The sequence below is a fragment of the Notolabrus celidotus genome, chromosome 16, assembly GCF_009762535.1.
Source record: "Notolabrus celidotus isolate fNotCel1 chromosome 16, fNotCel1.pri, whole genome shotgun sequence".
NCBI classification, from domain to species: Eukaryota; Metazoa; Chordata; class Actinopteri; order Labriformes; family Labridae; genus Notolabrus; species Notolabrus celidotus.
The window spans coordinates 21,256,329-21,278,000 of record NC_048287.1 but is presented as its reverse complement, the minus strand read 5'-3'; the positions used below and the strand labels follow the sequence as shown (position 1 = coordinate 21,278,000).

The 21,672-nt window shown below is 42.0% G+C and overlaps 1 protein-coding gene across 2 annotated transcripts in view; it reads left to right on the top strand.

Moving 5' to 3' along the window:
• rbms3 (RNA binding motif, single stranded interacting protein) overlaps positions 1 to 18,945 on the top strand; it is a 361,699-nt gene extending 342,754 nt beyond the window's left edge. For both annotated transcript variants that reach the window (XM_034704063.1, XM_034704064.1), the window contains 4 exons: positions 349 to 459; positions 13,268 to 13,357; positions 16,610 to 16,734; positions 18,105 to 18,945. In XM_034704063.1, the coding sequence (XP_034559954.1) occupies positions 349 to 459; positions 13,268 to 13,357; positions 16,610 to 16,734; positions 18,105 to 18,108 (330 nt within the window). In that variant the 3' untranslated portion in view covers positions 18,109 to 18,945. The remainder of the gene's footprint in view (positions 1 to 348; positions 460 to 13,267; positions 13,358 to 16,609; positions 16,735 to 18,104) is intronic.
• The last annotated feature ends 2,727 nt before the right edge of the window (positions 18,946 to 21,672 follow it).

Sequence of the window (21,672 nt, the reverse complement as noted above, 5' to 3'; positions counted from 1 at the left end):
TGTGTTCCTTGTACTGTTTATTGACACTGTCCTCCTTTTCTTCTTCTACTCTGGCTGCCATGTCCTCGTTTAACCCCTGCCTGGTCCTCCGCCCATCTCCCCTCCTTTGTTTTCATTGCTTTCATGTTTTTTTGGGAGAATTTTATCTCTCCCCACATTGTTCTCCTTCCTGTCATCTAGCTCACTTTTTCTCCTCTCTCACCCCAACTTCCTGTAATCCTCGCTCACACCTCCCCTTAGTCATACACCCTCAAATTGATCTCCTCTGTGAAGCCAAAGAATGAATAAATGTGCACAGTTTTTATGATTTAATTTCCCTTTCTTCTCATTTTTCTGTGGTTCCTCCAGGGTGCAGTGATCACGCCAGCCATGGACCACACTATGTCCATGCAACCTGCCAGCATGATGGGCCCTATCACCCAGCAGATGAACCATCTGTCCCTGGGCACTACAGGAAGTGTGAGTACTCCTTACTGTGCTCAATGAACCACAAACATTACAAAAATACTCACACACAAGGTGTCTACATGCTGCAATCCAGATGAGAGACAGTCAGGAAAATACTAATACACTTATCCAAATGACGATCTCAGCTGTAAGTTAAAACAGCAAGTTGACCTTTTCTCAAGGGTTAATTCCTTTTTTTTCCAACATAAGCCCATTTCACACATGCACTCAACTCCTGAAAAATTCCAGACATAAGCTGCATGTGTGAACACAAACAGACACAGTTTTCCAGTTGACATTATCCAGACCTTTTCTCCTATTCTAAGTTAAGTCAGCAAGAAGTTTGTCAGCAGAAGAAGCTCTTAAACTGCCCACCTCAGCTGTCTTTATTATGTTTTCAGCTTTAATGTTTGTATCGGAGAAACATTTATACATGTTGTATTGATACAAACATTGAAACAGTCACTATGCATGCCCCACCCATCCCTTAAACTTAACAGAGTATTTTGAGTTGTGGCTCTCCAGATTTTACTCATCTACCTGCTATAGTTTAATAATTAAACTCCCCTCTGGAAGGGTTGTCAGAACAGATACGGCAGACACAACTTGAGTCTCCTTCTTTTTACGTTTATTGCACACATCAAACGCACACTTGCCTACCGACACTCGGTGGTTAGAAGTTATTTGACTCTTAATTAGGTTGTAAACCTGTAATATAAGCACAAAGTACAACTCAAAATTAACCGACATAAGTTTGCATTAATTCTTGTTTGAAACATCAGCACTGACTGTATACAATTACTCACCGACAAGGCGTACCAGTCCTGACGTTTAACTACGTGAAAATGAAACCAAAAGGATTAACTATGCTTTTTGGTAAGCCCTGCCCACACTGCACACACACTTGGGAGACCAGGGGCCTCATGTATAAAGACTTGCATGGATTTCCTGCTGAAACATGGCGTACGCTCAATTCCAGGAAATGTTCTACGCGCAAAAATATCCAGATGTATGAATCTGTGCGCAAGGATCAACAGCTGTAGAAACATGCGTACGCCAGCCATGAAGTTGGCGTGAGGCACTGCACATCTCCATGGTCATTGCACTCTTGATACATCTGAACTTTGCCATGAAAAAGAGCGTACGCCACGTTTTTGTGTGTATGTACCCTTTGCACGAGGCCCCAGGACACTCCAATCCAATAAAGCCATGTTAAACTCTCAAGAAAACATCTATCACTTAAACAGAACAATGGATGCAACTGCTGTAAAGTTTTACAGTGACAATGCGTCCAACAAAGAAAATCTCCCAATGTGAGTTGCACATGTAAAATGCAAGTTCCTGAAGATATCAGAGCCCGAGTATCCTGAAATTATCCCAAAGAAATTGGAGTCAAAACTTGTATTTACTGTAGATGAAATGTGATCATACTTTCCAACAATAGGCTAACTTTTTGAAGAGAGCCAAGCGCAAGAGTCGCACAGGCATATGATGTGATGGTTATATGATCTTGCTGTTCACATTCACTGCTCACAGCAGGCCAAATGGAATCCCAAGCTGAAGCGAATTGTCCCAGTGCTCCCAACGTACCTGGGTGGAGTGGATGTCGTTAGCTTCATATGACAGGGTACTCACCACTATCTTCTTTTCCACTCTTTTGCTGATACTGTGGATATGGTCAGTTTCTCGTAGCATTGCTATAAAGGAAAAAAAAAATCAACAAAGCATATGATGCTGTTGCTTTGTCAGCAAAGTTTTTTTAAATTAACTTTATTGCAATCTCTGACGTGAACACAGCTGTGAATTTACGATCAAACACATGCAAGATGAGTTGAGAGATGCTGCATTATGGCGTCCAATGCTCCTGAAATATTCTAGAAATATTCCGGAGAGCATGTGTGAAAGAGGCTCTAGTGTCCCTTGTGCCTAGTTATATCTTTGAACAACACCAAGTCAATGATACAAAACAGCTTAAAGTCTAAATGTGCTCCAAAGAGTTCAAACAGAGAATTAAACATTGGGAAAGAGGGGGGTCCATTTCACTGTTAGTATTGGTCAGGAGGACCAAGGAGGCCTCTAATCTTTTGGGAACATTGTTCTTTTGGATATACAAACAGAGCGCACATATTGATTAAGAGATGGATTTTAGCTTTTTTCTGACGAAATCTCCACATGTGCTCAGCCATGGAGCTGTCATATCATTTGTCCTACACTGCATGCCTCCACCACCAAATATTGGGGGAACACATTTCCTCACTGATCTTTCACATCAAACAGATTTCCTGTAAGGCTTAACAGTGTGACAGAGCTCTCTGTTCTCCACCTTCCTCACTTTCACCCCCTAATTTCTGTTTCTCTCTCACACTTTGTCGTGCTCACTCTCTAAATCACCTTAAAATATATCACTCCATCTTTTTTCCACACACACAAGCTTACAGTCACCGCCCCCTAAACCAGGAACTCCCCCCCTGTTTCAGGATCAAGTCGACTTAGAGGTGTCACACAGCTCTGAGTCCTGACTTCCTGCCCTAACCCCGCTGCCCGGGGGCAGGCGAGCAGGCAGCAAAGCTCCGGCACTACGTTTGATCTGTTGATCTGTGTGTGTGTGAGTATGATTGAAACAGTGCTGTATTGTACAGTTCCCCATGTGTTTCCAGGTGAGCTGTCAGCGACTGTGACGCCATGTTGGCTCTGTCAGGAATGCCCCCTCCCTAATCTGCCCCAGCTGTGCTAACAGGCAGGATTAGAGGCAGGCTAATCTACGATGATGGCTTCTGATGTTTGATGGCTTGTGTTTGAGTAGAAAGTGGGTTAAGGCGCTCTCTCTCCATCTCACTTTCCTTTTTTCATTTCTGTTCTACACTCTGCCTCTCGTCTTCCTGCCTGCTTAGCTTTCCTGAGGCGATGTGCTGTGTAGCATAACTTCTCTATAGCTGAGCTGCACACACACAGCATGCCACACTTGATCATCTATGGGAATTGAGACGTGTTTCCTGTAAAGCTACCTCTTAAGCCAGATGTGAAGCCCTTTTATGCTGCCTGATTGAGAAAGCCCGTTATAAAGAGGGGGTAGAAACCAGAATCTGCAACTACCCGTGTAGTAAACTGGACCTGACACCACATTCCTCAAGCCTGCACGCATGTGGTGAGCTTGTTTGCATTGCCCCGCTGGTCATGTGACCTAACCTTCGCCACAGAGGAGCACCTGCCACAAGCAGCATCTCCAAAGCCAACAACTTATCACGAGCGTTTCTGTCAGCTGAAGGAGAAGCCACACCTCAGAGCTGTTCCAGGACTCTCTGCGGCTGTTTGTGTGTGGCTGTGGCTTTCTTCCTCTGTCCAAGAAAAGAACCAAATGTTCCTGCTACGCCCAAGCTGTGATACTGGTGTGGTGGCTGTAGCTTTTCCGAGAATGTTGGTGCTGTTTCGCTGAAAGGATAGGCACAGGGAGGCTGGGACTGTTTGAAGCAGCAAGAGCAAAGAAAGTTAACTCTGAGCTGAGTCTGGCTGAAGAGATGGGACGGCATAGGAAGAGCTAGCTGCCAAGGGGTGGAGGGGTTGTTCTGAGCTACTTCCTAAACTCATGCAGTGATCATTTCCCTCCATAGAAACACACCCTTACTTTAATAATCATAAAACACATAAATTGACCAGGGGTGTGTCCAGATTTTTTAACTGGTGTGGGCACTGACTACACTAGGTTGTACACTACACTAGGAAGTATACATATGAACACACACAATTTAGAATGCCATTTATGTACCATTTCTGTCTCCACACATCAGAACTTTCCCCACACATTTACTTTAACAATTCACATTGAGACACAATATATATCTGTTATAGTCCTTTGTACAAGAGTTTAATGAAAAAAAGATGACAAAACTGATTGTATCAGAAAAATCTTCTGTGGTTTTAATAAAGAATCCAATACAATGTCCTTAATTTAAATGTCACAAAGACGTCACTAATAAGCCCAGCTACGACTGAGCAGGTAGCATGTCATAAGTCCCTTTCACACATGCATTGCACTCCTGAAAATTACCTGACATCATTTGGATTGGATGCATGTGTCCACACAATGGCCAATTTTGTTCACCTTCAATTTATTTTGACTCTTTTCTGCCAATCCCTGTAGTAAAGAATCTGCAAGACGTTGGGTTAGTTTAGGTTACGTTACGTCAGGTCAGTCACATTACATAATCTACATTCCTCTACTCTTTGCTGCTTGTCTTAGCTGCCATTATAATATTTCCCTGTGTTGTGTTTATTATGCAAAATGTCCCTATTCATGGTGTTATGATAGTGATCTCCTTCTGTTGAGGTTTTGTTTACTACCTGGCTTCCTTCATTTATGATGTTCAACTTCCGGGTCAAAGCCCAGCGTGCAAATTGTGGAGCATGCGCACAACGCCTAGGCTAATATGGGGCAGGTTGTGGCGCATACATGCAAGAGAAAAATTGATCCCCAGCCACATTATCTAGATTAGTGTGACTTCAGGACATTTGACTTTAAGAGATTCCAGTTGGACTAACATGTTCATATGTATTTCAAAAGTTCAGTTATAGTCAGACTGACGCAATAAATCTATTTTTTATCATCATGAAAATATACTGGCTATTAGTGAAAACTCCATCTTCTCCTACTGCATGCTCTACCAGAGCTACCAACCCCAGATACACCAAATCAAGTCTGACAGAGAAATCTCCAGCTGTTTGATGCACGTGTGAAAGGAAAGCTCTCTGAAAATATCCGTGTCTGAATAATTATGATTTCCAGAAAATGTCAGGAGTTCATGTGTTAAAGGAGCTAAAACTTGTGATTATAGAGTGGCCAATCAGATTTTAGGATGGGAACATGGATACACCCATACACCAGAGGCTTTGGCAACACTGTCCCTTATAAAGTTCTGCCAGAAAAGCATGTTGACTTGAATTAAATTAAAAGCCTTGTGACGAGGAAGAGTGGGTTGGCGCCGTCATGGCCACTGCTTTGGATTTTATTTTTTTCCTCACCAGAAAAGTTGTTTTCAGAGCTTTGTATAGTAATGCAGCTCCGATTTGCAGCTGACTATTTCAAACAACTTGATTACAGAATGCTAAAGAACCTCACACTTGATGTTTATGGATGACACACATAAACATGCCCTCCATGCTCCCTGCTGATTTATTTCACCATCTGAGCAGCACATCGCTCTGTTTCTGATTTATCTACCGTGTTTGAGCTTTCACCACTTAACAGGAGTCCATCTGTCATGGCTGGTAGTCTACTTGTTGCCTGTTAGTTTCCGTGTTGACATGTGAATGTGCACATGCTCTGTCATTTTAGTATTTGTGTGTTCATGTTTATGTGTGAGCGACAGTGTTTGACATGACAAGAGGTGACCTTCCCATCCTATTCCTGTCATGGCATGTAGAACCCAGGTCTCTGTTGTCATGTGACGGCAGTGATTGACAGTTTCTCTGTCCCTGGAAGACAGATTTGTGTGAAGCTCTTTCCTCTATTATCTGTGCTGCTTTCCTTTGGTTTTCTGTGGGGAGGCTTAAGTACAGAATGTTTTCTCCATTTCCATCGCTGTGCATGGCTTTATTTAACCTTTACTTACCCGTGGAGAGCTGTCTGAGGATGCACTCTGCTTTTTATTCAAAGACTAACACATGTTGACACCTCCCCGGTACCACTGAGCAGTTAAGTCCTTGAAAGACCTTGAAGATAGTTGCTAATAGAGGAACAACTTCTTATGGCCTTATTTTTTTAGCTTTTTTAAATGTTGGCTGTGTTAAAGAGAATAAAGTCAATAAATGTTGTGCTAGAGTTGTGCTGCTGTTGAATCCATTTTAAAGCTTTTAATTTAAGATTGTGCTCTAAATACATCATTTTCATGTGACGTTGCAAACTTATGAAATGGCCCCCTGGAGGGCAAAAAAGGCTTCCCACTGCTACACGCTACAGGGAAATGACCGGAGTCTGCTGCCAACTACGTATTTAAAAACCTTTTAAAAATGCCTGACAGTTGGTGTTCAATTATATGCGCTAGCTGACGTGGAGACAAGCTTGTGTTATGCTTCTTAAGAATCCCATCTGAGAAAGAAAATCCTGTGTGGAGGAGATGTGGATTAATTGTATTAGATGCTCTACTGTCACTGGTGAGGGCACAAAAAAACGATCAAAGTCCACACGTCTTTGATCGACATTTCATTAATGGTAAGTTGAAGTAAACACAGTGTATTTTAACAATGCATGTTCAGTGAACGTAGTACTCATTCTGACATGGTCGGTGTGCGTGGACCAATGTAACCAACTCCAGCGGTAACTTGTTGACACCGCTAGCAAACCAGCTAATACAGTTTTCACAAGCGGACACTTTTATCAGACATTCTGGTGATAAAGTGGTCTGAGGTAAGGTGAGGAGATGGTTACTATTTAATGTTGAGGCTTGACAGTGAACTTTTGGGAGGAAGAGTCAGTTCAACACATCTGCATGAATGATATGATGATGAATTTCTCACCCCTCAAACTGCAGCGTTACTGATACAGTCATATTGAAAATATGTTTAGCTGTCTATAATTTTATAGACTTTTAACAACTTATTTATGGGTGTGAATAAATGTTTTGAGCCTTAATTGTTCTTGTTGTGTTACCTTAAATTTAAGTCCTGAATTTTTCATAGTTCTGACTTCCCCCAGTATTAATCTCCATAGGCAGGGTGTCAACAAATCCTGGGGCCCAGATAGGGAGGATTTTTCATAGTGAAGGCGTACAGCTCTGTGATTCACATCTGCTGGTGTGCAGCTCCAATAGTTCCCAGCATGTTGAAGCCCCACAGCTCAGATCAATAGTCATCAGAGCCCATCCAGACACTGCTCTGCCATTAATAACCCACACTGAGTGGCTGGATGCTCTCGCCTTGACCAACTGTTATCCTCCACCTTGCTGGCCATGGGACAGAACAGTATGTCAACACAGACGGGATGGGTGGAAAGATGTGGAGAGTGACAGACGGACATAGAGGTGGATGATTTATATGATGTTTTAAATGCTATTGGCTGTGCTAGATTTGAATTGTCCAGAGCTATGGTTGTATGTCTCCACCTCCACCTGGTTGTAGAAAAGTGAAGCCAGAATATTACTACCCATCTTGCACTAGTTGTATAATTTAGTCCTGCCCCTACCAGTATCCAAAATACACAATTACCTTACTTATAAAGCGACAAAAATCCCAAAGTTAGCACAATCCTCAGAGTAGTAGTTTCTTTTGTTGGTTTGAAGCCGATGTGTTCATCATGACTATCCACTTCTATTCTGCTAATCCGGTACGCAGTCTGCTGCACCTGTGCTGTTTTAAAGGGGACATATCATGCCCTTTTTCAACCATTTAGTACAGTCCCCTGATGTCTAATGGAAACATCCTTACCATGTGTTAGTCTAAATATTATATAAATCAAACTCCAGAGGAGGTTTTGGACCAGCTCTAAACACACTAATTTAAAAACGCTCCGTTTTGGGTGTGTGTCTTTTGAAATCCACATGAGCTCCTTTTCTCTTTCGCAAGGTGTGCCAACTTGAAAAGAGCGTCATGTTACCATAGCCACTCGTGAGCGTGCATCAAAACATGGCTGCAGTAGACAGGACTGTCCAGCCTTATATGTTTGAACCGGAGTCAGATTTAAATTCAGAATTCACGCACAAGTTAGTCCGGCTTATTGAGATATCATTGGCCAAATGTTCAGTGGAAAAAATACCGAATACAGAGAACCATATTGGTTTACAATTTTCCATACCAACATTCGTTCATGACCGAGCAGCGTAGTACAGGATTCTTTTGCTTTCACACAAACACCTCATATCACATTTGATTGACAGCTGCAGAGAGAAACAGTGAGACCTGACTGCTCAACAAAACATCAGGGACACGCTTCTCTACTGATTTATAAAAGAATGAATGGAGACATAGATTAACTTAAACTTATATCTGAGAAAGACGGTAAATAAGGAGACTTCAGTGCAGCCAGGAGGAGGATCAAAGATTAACCGGACTGTTTCCGGTTCATTGAATCCACATCATGCACACAGCATCGATCGGCATAACCAGTCCCTCCAGGAAGTTGCGATTTCGCGATCGCAACTATCAACGTAAATTCAACCAATCAGCGCGATTTTTTCGCGGCCCTGCAATTTTTTACAATCACCGCAACTTTCCCGCAAATTTGACCAATTACCTCAATCTCAGCCCCTGCACGTCATCGGTTTTGTCATCAACTTGACATCCTTGGAACATAAACGTAAGTCCTCACTTGACCGGCACTTTTCAACAACAAAACACGCACAGAGAACGGGTGAAGAGAGAGGACAGCAGGCAGGACAAGTGACCATGACAACGTTGTTATTTATAGATTGAGGGGCTCAGTGTTCGCTTGGTCTCTACCTGCTGCAGGTGTGCTTTATGAACCAGCTCTCCTCACCTACATGCATCTGTCTCATCTTCATTGATGATTTTTACCCCGGGTGTGCGTTAGTGACAAAGACACAACCGGGGGACGTCTGTTTACTATTTGATGTTTGACGTTGTTGCCGTGGTTACCGTAGAAAGCTCGGCATCTACAGCTTGATTTAATCCAGTTTGGTGAAACATCTGACACATTCAGTAAGTTTTGATCAACTCCTTGTCATCAAAGATGTAGATTAATTTCAGAGTGCGTGAACTGACTGTGCATCAGTCGCTGCGAGGTGCATTCAGGGACCGTCGTAAATGTGCAATACAGTCCTTTCATGGCATTTTTCTGTGAATCAAGAGAATCAAAATACAGTCAGTGGCCACATCAAGAATGCTTTCTAAAAACAACTGTAATTTAGCATATTTACTTGCCCCTGAGATGTTATTGGGGGAAAAAAGCAAAAAAAAAAATCCAATTCAGGCTTTTGGGCCGCAACAATCACAAAGAAATCCCGCGAAATCCTGGAGGGACTGCATAACGGTCTCCACAAGTTGATCAGGATTAAATCTGTAGAAATCTACACCACAATGAGGGACAGGAGGGACAGGAGGGACAGGAGGACTGTGCTGCTCGTGCTGATCTTATAGATCAAAATAAACTCAACAATGATAACATCTTTTCTACGGCTCATTCTCCGGGACATTACAGTATGATATGTGTATTTTAACAACAAATTAATCCTGCAGTGTAACTCAGCTCCACAGCCCTACATGTCTGAAAGACTGGTGAACAATTATAGAAGAAGAAGAATGTATCTTTATTGTCATTGTACATTGTACAACAAAATTTATATAATGGTGGAGATGCCAGGTGAGGAGGCAGGAATAATTAGAAAAAGTTTCCGAACAGAGCGTCTGATTGTGTGTGATCAAACTCAAGTGGACCACTAGTTAAGGACTGGGTGGGCTCATTTCAGATTTTGTGAGTGAGTTAATACTCCAGACACCCACATATGTTCAAAATACTGTAGAAGTTGTTTTTCCATGATATGTCCCCTTTAATACCATCAGTTAACTGGTTAGAATGAAGCTGCTTACAAATAAAAATACATTGACATGTATGAGCATGATAAGAACTTACTACAATGACATAACCATGTTTGAGAATAGTTTATTTGGGGAGTAATTTGATTTTTAAAGTTCGATCTATGTCCCATCTGTTCACATGGAGGAGGCAGGTGTTATGTTCCATTCTGTTGCCAGTCTCAGGGGACATTTGAGATGTTTTGACTTCACTTTCCGTAGCTGTCGTGTCATTCATCTTTTTTTAATTGTCTTTTAGTCTTTGGTTCAATACAAATATTCTCTGTGAAATTCATGCCAACATGGGGAAATGAAAGTAGACACTACTCTGCAATATCACCCTGAAATAAAAAAATCCCATTGCCTTTGCATCCCAGAAAACTAAACCGCTGTAGTACAACAGCGGGACCTGTCTATTGCATGGGTTTTTACTCTGTCATTGCTGCATTGCGGTGTGACTTTGTACTGTAGTTATAGCTGCGTGTCATGAGGAGTGATGACAGAGAAGAGACTTAAGGAGTCTGCTCACACCCGCCTCGTTAAGGAACTATTCAGACCTCCCGTTCATCAAACATACGCACATGCCATCTGTTTCAGGCACAGGTGTGTATGTATGCGTGAGTGTGCAGATATGTGTGTCTGCGTCTGTGACTGCGAGAGTGAAACACCATTTATTGCCAATTAGGGATGCTTTATATCGTCCAAAACCTGTCCCCTGACTATGGACGGGGGAAGTATTAAAAGAGTTTAAAATTGTACAAAAATCATCTTTTTCACCATAGCAACCCATTTTCACTGTGGCCAGGCATAACAACCTCTTGACTCGCCACAGAAGCGAGAGTTGAAATATGCCCAGCTCAACCTGCCACATTAAATAGGTTAACTAATGGTTACTGTAGAAGAGAAAATCTTATCTTATTAAATGCTCTTGTTAAATCTAATTTAAATTCCTTTTGCGGTCCTGCAGAGAAATATAACGTTTCAAATAGACGTCCTCCTTTTGACAGGGAGATTTTGATATTGCTAATTATCTCCCGTTTCCCTTCATTTGCTTTCACGCAGCCATCACAGGTGAGTCGGCTGAATACGTTAATAGGAGAAGGAGAGGCGAAGACAAAAAAAAAAGTGCCAGGGATAAATTGGTATGCATGGTTTCAATTCACAAAGGGAGAAGGTCACTTCAACAATCTGATAGGCCCCTTTTTAGACGATAGCAGGTCGAGAGAGGGAGCGGGCGAGTGACAGGAAGGTGAGAGAGGAGAAAGAGGGGGATGACACAGAGAGGTAATGTGGTAATGTGTCAGGAAGTCTGGATACGCCACCTCACCCCGTCCTGAGTGTGACAGCTCCTGAAGGTGTGATAACCTTAAATTCACACGCATATACGTACGAGCACACGCTAACATCCATCCCAGGGCATCCTCCCCGGCCGTGTGTGTAGCGTCGGTGGGGGAGTTAATCACCCGTGTCTATGGCCTTTAGCTGCTCTCATTAGCGGTGAGCGGTGGAGCCGTACCCGATCCATTAGCAACGCTGCCGGTAATGACACTTCACCAGCACCGCCGGGCCCACGGCCAAGAAGAGGCTGCGCAGACCGCCACAGCACCTCCATTACTGCCTCTTGCTGCATACTGCCGCCACGCTTTTTAGCACCAGGACTGAGAAGAAAAGATAGAGGGATGAGGATTCTACTTCCTTTTCCTTTTCTTCGTCCAGGAAAGCAGCAGGAAGAGGAGGAGAGGCAGAGAGGCAGCCTGGTGGCTTTTATCTGGGATCACATCCGTACTGCTGCATTATCATTCCAAGCCTCTTTGTCTTTGTCCATCTCTCGTACACTCACACACACACACACACACACACACACACACACACACACACACACACCACATGCACAGTTGGACAGCAAATGATAAGTCATCTTTTATGCACAGGCATGCACTAATTAAAAAGGAGGAACACACACACACACACACACACACACACACACACACACACACACACACACACACACACACACAGGCAAACCAAGCCTTTACTTTAGGCCTGCATGTTTCCCGAAACACACTCACACATACACAACATGCACACACACACACACACACACACACACACACACACACACACACACACACACACACACACACACACACACAGCACGTCCTGAAGACTGAAGAAAGCCTAACACAAAGTGCCGTGTCCTCATTCATATTGTATGTGAAAGCCCCGTGGCTGTCATGTAACCGAGCTTGTGTCACGCCTGTGAAATGGCCATCATGGAGCGAGCGGCCACCCAGTTAAAAGCCGGGGCCAGGTATGACTAAAGGAATATAGGCCACAGGCAACAGACCTCCTGCTTCCTCCTTCACTCTCCTTTTTTATTCCCTTCAGCTTTCTTTTTCTTTCATTTTTTCATCCTCCCTTCAGCTGTGGTCTGGTGCATTTGCCTGCCTGTGAAGTTTTGGTGTAACAGCAGGACATCTCTTCCTCCTCCTTCTCTTCTGTCTGCCTCAAACACACTGATCTGCTCTGCACAGCACTGTTGAAGAGCACACATATTCTTTTAGCGCCCTCTGAAGGAAGTATAGGACACTGCAACTGTTCTTTCCTAATATTTAGGGATAATTGCAGAGAAACATTTTGAAGTCCCCTCTTCCCCTCACCATACACATCAATACATAAATATGAGTCCTTATACACTAAAGTACACATTTAGACACATCCTTTGTGAACAAATTCCTGTATCTTTAAAGTTATTTGGAAAATTGTCTGCAAAAAGTAAAAAATGACAACTTCACTGTGTGACTGAAATCCAACCAATTAAAAGCATCACTTTTTAACATGTAGACGGCCCAATTTGGTGGAGGTAAAGACACAACTCGTCATAATTTTTTATGTCAGCCTTATTGTCAGCCTTCCATTTGCCTGGCAGTGCTTTTACAAAAATCTGCCTTGCTGTTCTCGGCCAGTTTGTGTGCATTGTTTCTATTAGGCCTTGAATTCTGTCATAGCCTTGCCCCTTCAGTTTGGGAGTCTCTGAGTTAAAGAACCAAGCCTGGTCGACAAAAGTTAGCCATAGAAAGTACAGGTTTTTGTGTTTAAATTGAGAGGGGAAGGTCAAAAGCTTACTGAACTGTCTTCTAATGTTAAGAACAGATACTTGGAAGTCTACTCAGGTACACATAAATTGATTTTGACTTCTAAACTTCCTACATCTGCATTAAAAATGTGTGTATGTGATGCATAAGTCATTTCTATAGGTCTGGATTTTTATGTATTGTGTCTCTGTTTGGCCTTGTTTCAGTACATGACTGCTGCAGCTGCCGCGGCGCCTATGCAAGGGACCTACATTCCCCAGTACACTCCTGTGCCTCCAACAGCCGTCCCTGTCGAAGTAAGACCCGCATTCACACACACGCACACACACCTCTGACGCTTCAAAAAAATCTGTCAATGTTCACCAGAAAGAGGACATCATTACCGCTGACAGCTCACTCTTTTACACCCACACACTGCTCTTTGCCTTTTCTATTCCCTCTCACCTCATCAACCGATCAAAACAGTCATTAAACAGACAGATTACATTCCAAACAGGCTGTAAATTGCTCTTATTCTCTGGGAACAAATGGCCTTGCACCAGCAGCAAATAACAAGGATGGAAAAGTGCAAGCAAAGCAAGATGAGTCAGAAGTTTTATAGTATTTGGGAAAGACATTTGAAGTGCAGCGCAGACTCTGTCACTTGTTCGGTGGCTGTCTGAGCTCCTGGCAGGTTTTGGGCGGTCCGAGCTGAGAGATGATGAACGTGGAAAAGCAGGAAGGGGACGGGCGAGGAGAGCGGGGCCGGCTGTCTGGCGGCTGACAGTGCACTCGTATTCAGATGGACTATCGGTCGTGTATCAGATGACAGGAGCTGAAGTGAGACACAGTGCCGGTGGTGCTCTCTCTTTCTCCCTCTCTCTTTTTGTCTCTGGGCTGGTAGGTAGCTGGAACACACACACATCCGTCAGCCATGCAGCTCTGGTTAGCCCACCAGCCATGGACAGTGACAGTTCCCCCTGACAGACCCATTAGTCGCTCCTCCCCCCTCTCTTGGACCCCCCTCCTCACAAAGTTCCTCATGAAGGAGTGGCACAGAGGAGAGAGATGTAGTTGCAGTGTAGCCCGCGGCGTCTCTTACCTATATCATCCGGGTTGTCGTTCTTTCAGTGCCGGCATCAGCAGCGGGGTGTACATCACTGTTTCAGTGTGTGTCTGCAGGGCTGATGTATGGAGGGGACGCAGTCTCCTTGAGAGCTTGTTAAAGGTGATTGAGAAGACTTGACGATGGGGGACGATCAGTAATGCTGGGCACACAGAGAGGAGAAGAGTTTGTTGTGATGAATTAAGTGCTCAAGTCCAACTTTAGAGATGCTTTTCAGCTTTTAAACTTTGGTGTAAAATGTTTGCAATGTTTGGGGTATTGAGCTTGTACAGCGGTTAAATCATGTGCCCTGTGTATAGAGGCTAAAGTCCTTGAAGCGGGCAGCTGGGATTTGATTCTTACACACAACATTTTTCCACATGTCATTTCCTGTTCTCTCGCTCAAGTTTCTACTCTTTCCACTGTCCTAAATAGAGGCATGAAAGTCCAAACATATAACTTAATGGCACACACAAGATTCGTTCATCTACAATATTTTTAGAAGGACAGAAATCGAGCGAACGTTAGCTCAGGTTTTTAATGTATGCATATGAAAGAGAGGGGAGCTGTGCTCTCGCCACCTCAGGCTTTGGCATTCCACGTAGGCACGGGAAAGGGCAGGGAGCTCCCAGAGCAGAGCCATGCAGCCAGATGTAACTTATTGCATGCAAATGATTAATTCTCTTTAACAAGAGTGGTCCTAACGGAAAAATGTTTATTCCCTTTCTTATAGCATATTCTAATCCACCACTTCAGTGCCCATTCACCTGCTGAAATGACTATTAAGAATCCACTGGGATGTTGAAAGACGTTGAAAACTAATTCAAAAGCAAATGTCTTTCGCTGACTACTCAAAGATGTTGAATGTTTGGACCAGATAACATCAGGAAATCTTCTCACTACAGATGGATCACACATTCACACATGGCATTTTCAAGGCGCATCTCATAGCTGCTAAAATTATTGTATCAGTAAGCACTGCTTCACAGTCATCAATGAAAAAATTTAATGAACAAAAACAAATTGTTTGCAGGCATGAGTGGAGTAGGAGTCAGTCTCACAAGTGGGAAACTAAACTACATCCAGCTCCAGCTCTCAGCTACTGATGTCTCTTCAGACAAGTTTTTTGTTAGATTTTTACAAACTACATCAGTATCCAGGGACTGCATGAGCTAAGTGCAAAGGCAGGCGTGGTTTTCATTTTTCATCTTTTTTGGGTAATTTTCCAAACTGCTCTCTTGATGATGTTCCTCAACTTTCTTTTTAACTTCACACAGCTCGTAGAATGCAGTATTTATCCACGAACACATTCAAATTACATCTTTTCATACACAGGACTTTTCCATCCACTACAAAAAGATTTTTTTTATTTTTTTTTAAGTTATGTTTTTGGGCTTTTTTGCCTTTATGATAGGACAGCTGAAGAGAGACAGAAAATTTGGGGAGTAGAGAGTGGGGGAAGACGTGCAGCAAATGGTCGCGGCTTGGAGTCAAACCAGTGACCTCTGTATGTGGGGCGCTTAGACTGCTAGGCCGACAGAACCCCGACTACAAAATGATTTGCCACAGTTATCATTTTTGTTCTACTTACAGCACTGAATGAACAAATTGTCAAAATCATAACACAAAGTTGTGTTTTATGACACTTTAAGGATGTTAACACATTTTAACTGGTTGAAAAATGGTTGTGAAGTGGTCTTGGACTTTCATACTTAATGTCACCCTTCTCTGGACTAAAATCAGGGTGTTTATTTAGACCAACAGCCTGGTTCACAACTTCTATCTCAATGTTCCCCTTATTTTGTTTGGATTAAACACAAATATAACTTTACCTTTTTAATACATTTTTACTAAAGCTTATTCTCATTGAGGTGACAGTTCAGATCACCAGTTTTTATTCAGCTGCACCTTACCTGTGCAATAACCAACAATTTATCTGTGTCTCCACCACGACTTTATGTGCATCCCTGACATAAAGTATGTTGGTATCTGAGATGTCAAAGTTTTATATTTAAAAGAAGTTCAGTGGATGTTCGGAATGCTTGTTTACACAGTGTTAGTTTGGAGTGATGAACCTGTCAGCCTGAGAAGTTCCCAACATTTGCTTCAGTGTACTTTTACGTTGTGTCAAAACATCTGAGTTTTATTTTATTGTACGTTGATTGAGAGTCGTTGTCTAGCTGTTTTAAAGGCTTTTAGAGTGTGTATCAAGTATGGTGCAGTTGGAAAGTTAGACCTTTGATCCTTGTCAGAAAAAGCTCCAGTGACAAAAGGACAATTTGCTCTTTGAGGACAGGAAGACATGCAATGTAAAGAAGTTTGTGAAGACAGGATGGAAGTGATATTAGCAGAATTTTGCATCGTTATGTCACACACTTGTCTGAAGGAAGTGCCAAGTACTGCAGAGACACACTTGTTTAAGTTGAGAGCTGACATCTTTCCTCCTGTGCGTGTGTGTGTCCAGGGAGTGGTGACGGACGCCTCCCCGCAGAGCGTGGCTCCCTCGTCACAGGAGGTGGCCGGACAACAGCAACAGATCCAGGTGGACAGCGCTGCCGACCACGTTCCTGCTTACTCATACACGTCCAAGTAAGTCAGGCAGGACAGTCACTGTCAAGCATTTAAACTTCTATTCAGCAGTCTTCCCTATACATTTAGTTCTTGGAGTATTTGTATCGCCATCATTTCAAATATTAGAGTTAGGTATGAAGTAAGTAATGTTATATGTTGTGTTTATATAAGTGTATTTACACTGTCATGTCTCTAGGTGTTGAAAAACAGTTAACGCCATGCCCTCTGTCATCTTAGAATTTAAGGCTCTTGTAAGAAACTTTTGGTCTGTGTTGATTACGGTGCCCCCTGTGGACAAAGCTGTGTTTCTTGGTTCTTTTTTTTTCATTTTGACCTGTAAATGTGTAAGTAGTACTTTTTAACAGTCCCACTTTTTACATCGTCAGTTGTGTCACTCAAAGCTCTTCAGGCTGTTGATCACCACATCCAACACCTTCCCCACAGAAGCGGTTGTAGGCACTACAAATAAAATCAAGGGGCAATTACTCTTGTCACCTTTTGTAAGCTAATGGTAATAAATCAGAGTTTATTAAGTTTTGTTGTTGTTACATTAAATTAAAAAAATAGACGTAGCTACAAATCAATACATTACCTCATCACTCTGCATTTATTTGCTTCCACAACAAATGCACGATTGGGCAAGAGCCACATCTATACCACAGTCGGTGATGGTGCTCATGGGAAATGCAGTCTTCATCCTAGAAAAACACTGCCGATTTTATCCATAGGGGTCACCATAATCAACACAACATCAAAGCTCCACACCGTGCCTTTAATATAAATTCTGCATCATTAAGTACTTTGATTTTTATGTCACCCTCCCACATCAAGAACCGTTTACTTACTGTATAGCAGGCCATTTGATGTCTTTTTAATGAAAAAATATTCAGACAAGGTTATCATTGTCTGAATAAATCTGACTTGTCAGAGCAAGCTCTTTCTCAGTGCTTTAACATGCAAAAATAGTACAAACCTTTTGTGTGTTTTGTGCTTTTATAACGAAAGTAGTCGATTTGCAACAATGTTCTCTCTGACAATATTGTAGGTAAGGCTTCACAGTCAAAGAAAAATGACTCCAGGAATGAAACAAAGAGTATTAGGAGACACAGTAGTGCCTTAATTAGATGACTGAAATTAGTCCTGGCTGCTGTTGTCATTTGCTCGTCAAATTGGCAGCACTTTTTGCTTCTCTGACCTGATCAGAACTGCTCAAAGTGCTTCATTTCTGTTTCAAATGTCTGACAGGCCTGTCAGCTGTCAGCTCCACTGCTGTTTCTATGTTTGTAATATTGTGCTTTGATTACAACCGCACCACACCCCCCTCTCTCTCCCTCTCTCTTTCTTTTTCCCTCTCCCTCTCCCCCCTTTGCTTTCTCCCGTTTCATCAGATAGCAACGGCCTGAGCGAATGTTCCTGTGACAGCGTTGCCTTGAGACAGAAGGTGGCTGCACTGTGAATGTGAGGAAACGAGAGAAGAGAGAGATTGCTTCCAGATTGCCCAGGCACCAAAAAAGAGACACTTTTTTCATTTCCTACCTGGCCTACGAGAAAAAAAAAAAAAAAGAAAAACAAACGCAAGAAGGAGGTAAAGAGTGCTGAGGAAGGAGATGGGGAAAATTGCTGGGCACAGTGCAAAGAAGTGAAATTGTTTAGTCTGGGAACCTGCCTGAAGGGCTGGGCTGAAGCTTGAAAAGTTTCTCAAAGAAAAATCTCAACTAATTAAAAAAAAGATGAAAAACGAGTAAAACCGACAAAAAAAAAAAAAGGTTGAATGCGCAGGTAGGCGATGAAGTTTATTTTGTAATTAGAAAAGAGGAGTCAAGTTTGAGATACACACAGAGATTGTCTTCCTCAGATATTAAGCTACAGTTTCTTTTCACTCTTTTTTATGTTCTAGTGTTAAATTTTAGTTTTCTAGATATATTCGAAAACAAAGTGGTTTTTTTTTCTTGAATCTTCATGGCCTTAATTTGAAGGGCGCCAGAAACTTTTTACAGAGTTAAAGTCTGACGTCTGGTTAGGAAAAAAAGCAAACAAAATCAGTCTCTTGGACCCCCTGGAGGGTACAAGACACTGGATGAGTTGTTCTACAGAGGAAAAAAAGAATCTATCACATAAGCTGTACAGATTTAATAGAGAAGAGCTTTTTTTTGTTTCTTCATTAGAAGAAAACTTTGATAATTATTATGTCAGAGGTAACTAAGTGTCAGAAGAAAAACAAAATGTCTGTTTGGGGAAAAAGACTCATGGAGGGGTTCAGGGTGGGGTTGGGGTGGGGGGAGAAAAAGCTTTGAAGAGATTTTTTTCACAGTGAGGAAAAACATGAAAACATAAGAAAACATGCTGCATTGTGGATGCAGTCTGTTGCAAATGCTGAACTTGTTTTTTATTCTCATGATTATGATTTTACATGGCAAAAAAAAAGTTGCTGTCAATGACATTAGTGCTTTTTATCTGCCACATTTTACCTTTTTTATGAGCTTTAAGATGTTTTTAGCCCGCTTTGCTTGTCACACTGCGAAAAAGAAGAAAAAAAAGAAGAAAAAATGAGAAAAACAAACCAAAAAAAAAATCATGGAAAAAAATCTGGCAGTGAAATAAAAACAGTAGATTCAGTAGGAGCTTACGGTTTAAACCAATCAGTGCAAAGCAATAGAAGAAATTGTTGACAATTTCTGTAGTCTTTCCTAGTTGTGGATCAAATGCAGCCCATGGATGGCCATTTTTATACCAAAGATGAAGAGACACTCTGAACCAGAGTTTTTGTTTTTGTTTTCTTTTTGTTTTTCCTTTTCATTTTTCAGTTTGATTTTGTTGTTGTTGATGTTGTTGTTGTTGATGATGTTAATGTTGATATTGTTGTTGTTGATGTTGCTGTTGTCGTTGTTTTTTATTTGACTTTGATGGCCGGACCAGTCCTTACTATCCTTCTTGACATCCTTTTTATTTTTTCACCGGGCTTAAGCTTGTTTTTCCACAGTTGTCCAAGCTGTTACACACAACACGCACACAACACACACACACACACACACACACACACACACACACATACCTCTGTATGCACACACATACTGTACAAGCTCATAAACACACACACAACAAACAGTATTTAAAGTGTGACTCAACCAGTGGCAGTCCTACCGGAAGTCTTTCTTCTTCACCTCCTTTTTGTCGGCTTTGCATTCCTACAATGTCTCATCAATTTTACCAATCTTTCCGAGGGTGCATTCCACCTCTCTCTCAGATGCTGCAGGGAAAACTTTAGGAAACAATTTGGGAATGCTGCTCGCTACGCTCCGTGGTTGTTCACACATAGCTTAGAGCGTTGTTCTCTTTGTTTATCTTATCCTCAATCTTTTTATCTTCTTAATTCAACTATGACTGAAACAGTCATTTCTTAGCTTACTGAGCTTCAGTGTAAAACTGGGAATCTCCCAGCTGCCATTTCACATCATATTCTTAATTTACATGCAAACCAAGGTCCATTCTTCTGGTTTTTACCTTCCAATAATACCAGATGAGTGTTGTTTGCTGCAGGTAAGTGTTTGGTCAGAAAGAAAGAATTCAATGATTGCATAAACTGTATGGCACGTAACAGGACTGATATAAGCTAACCAGCTGGTTGTTAGCTTAACTTAGCTTAGCTTAGCACAAAGACTGGAAACAGAGTGAAACAGCTAGCTTGGCCATGTTGGAGGCAACAAAAGTACCCTACCAGCACAACAAATGCTTTTTGTCCGATGAACATGTCTAGTTCAGACCAGGTCAGGACTGTATTGTAAAATGGGACAAAGCCACTGTGACGTCCATCATTGGTTTGTGTAGCCTCACTTCTGCATTTTAGCCATCGCCATCTTGGTTTTTGAACAAAAAAGACCATATTGGGGCGCTGGTGGCCTAGCAGTCTAAGTGCCCCACGTACAGAGGCTACAGTCCTCGTTGTAGGGGTCGCTGGTTCGATTCCTGGCCGGTCGACCATTTCCTGCATGTCTTCCCACACTCTCTACTCCCCACATATCCTGTCTCTCTTGACCTGTCCTATAAAATAAAGGCAAAAAGCCCCAAAAAATATAACTTAAAAAAAAAAAAAACGACCATATTTGGGTGGTCACACAGTTACATCTCTATCTTGGTAGCAATAATGGCCACTTGTCAATCAAGCGCAGCCAAGCCCTGAGCTAAAACATGCATTGCAAGACTTCACTCAAAAGTGGACAATTATTTACAATATGATCATCATGCTATACTGAGGGAAACTTTAAGAGCAACATTAAGACAACGTACTCATTAAAAAAACATTCACTAAGGTCATGAATCATCTGAGAAAATGCGAAATTTTCCCATCTAGTTCTATGTAATTGGACTTCCTCAACAGCTATTAAATTGAACCCCTTCTGGCCATTAGGAGTGCAGGGTCGAGGTATCCTGCTTTGGCCCAACTTTTAATCTACAGTGTTGAATAAGGAATCACTCAGCTGCTGTTTGACATGATATTCTTAAAACTCATTGAAAAGGCAATAAATCAGTCACACATAATTTCTTGGTCAGGCTACAGACTATAGTGTTGAATTTGACATGACCACCCTGTGACGTTAATTATTGGGGGGTTTTTTGCCTCATTTCTCCATTTTGGCCTCAACCAAAATTGTGTAACCGTATTTGTGTGGATAATTTAAATTGTTGCATCTCTACTCTGATCGACAAGTTGTTATGGTACCTACTTGATAACTCAAAAGACTGGTTATTTTGTCACCTGGTTCGATACAATTAAACAGCTTTTACAATGACTGGATTTGCCCCCTGCTGGCCATTAGAAGGAATGCAGGTTATGTATAGAGGCTATATACATTTATTATATACAAAGTGTTTTTTTTTTGAACAGTACTTGTCCTTGTGTCTTTTTATTGGATTGGCAGGCAACCAGCAGAGAAGCTAGGAAACTTTACTCTTAGAAAA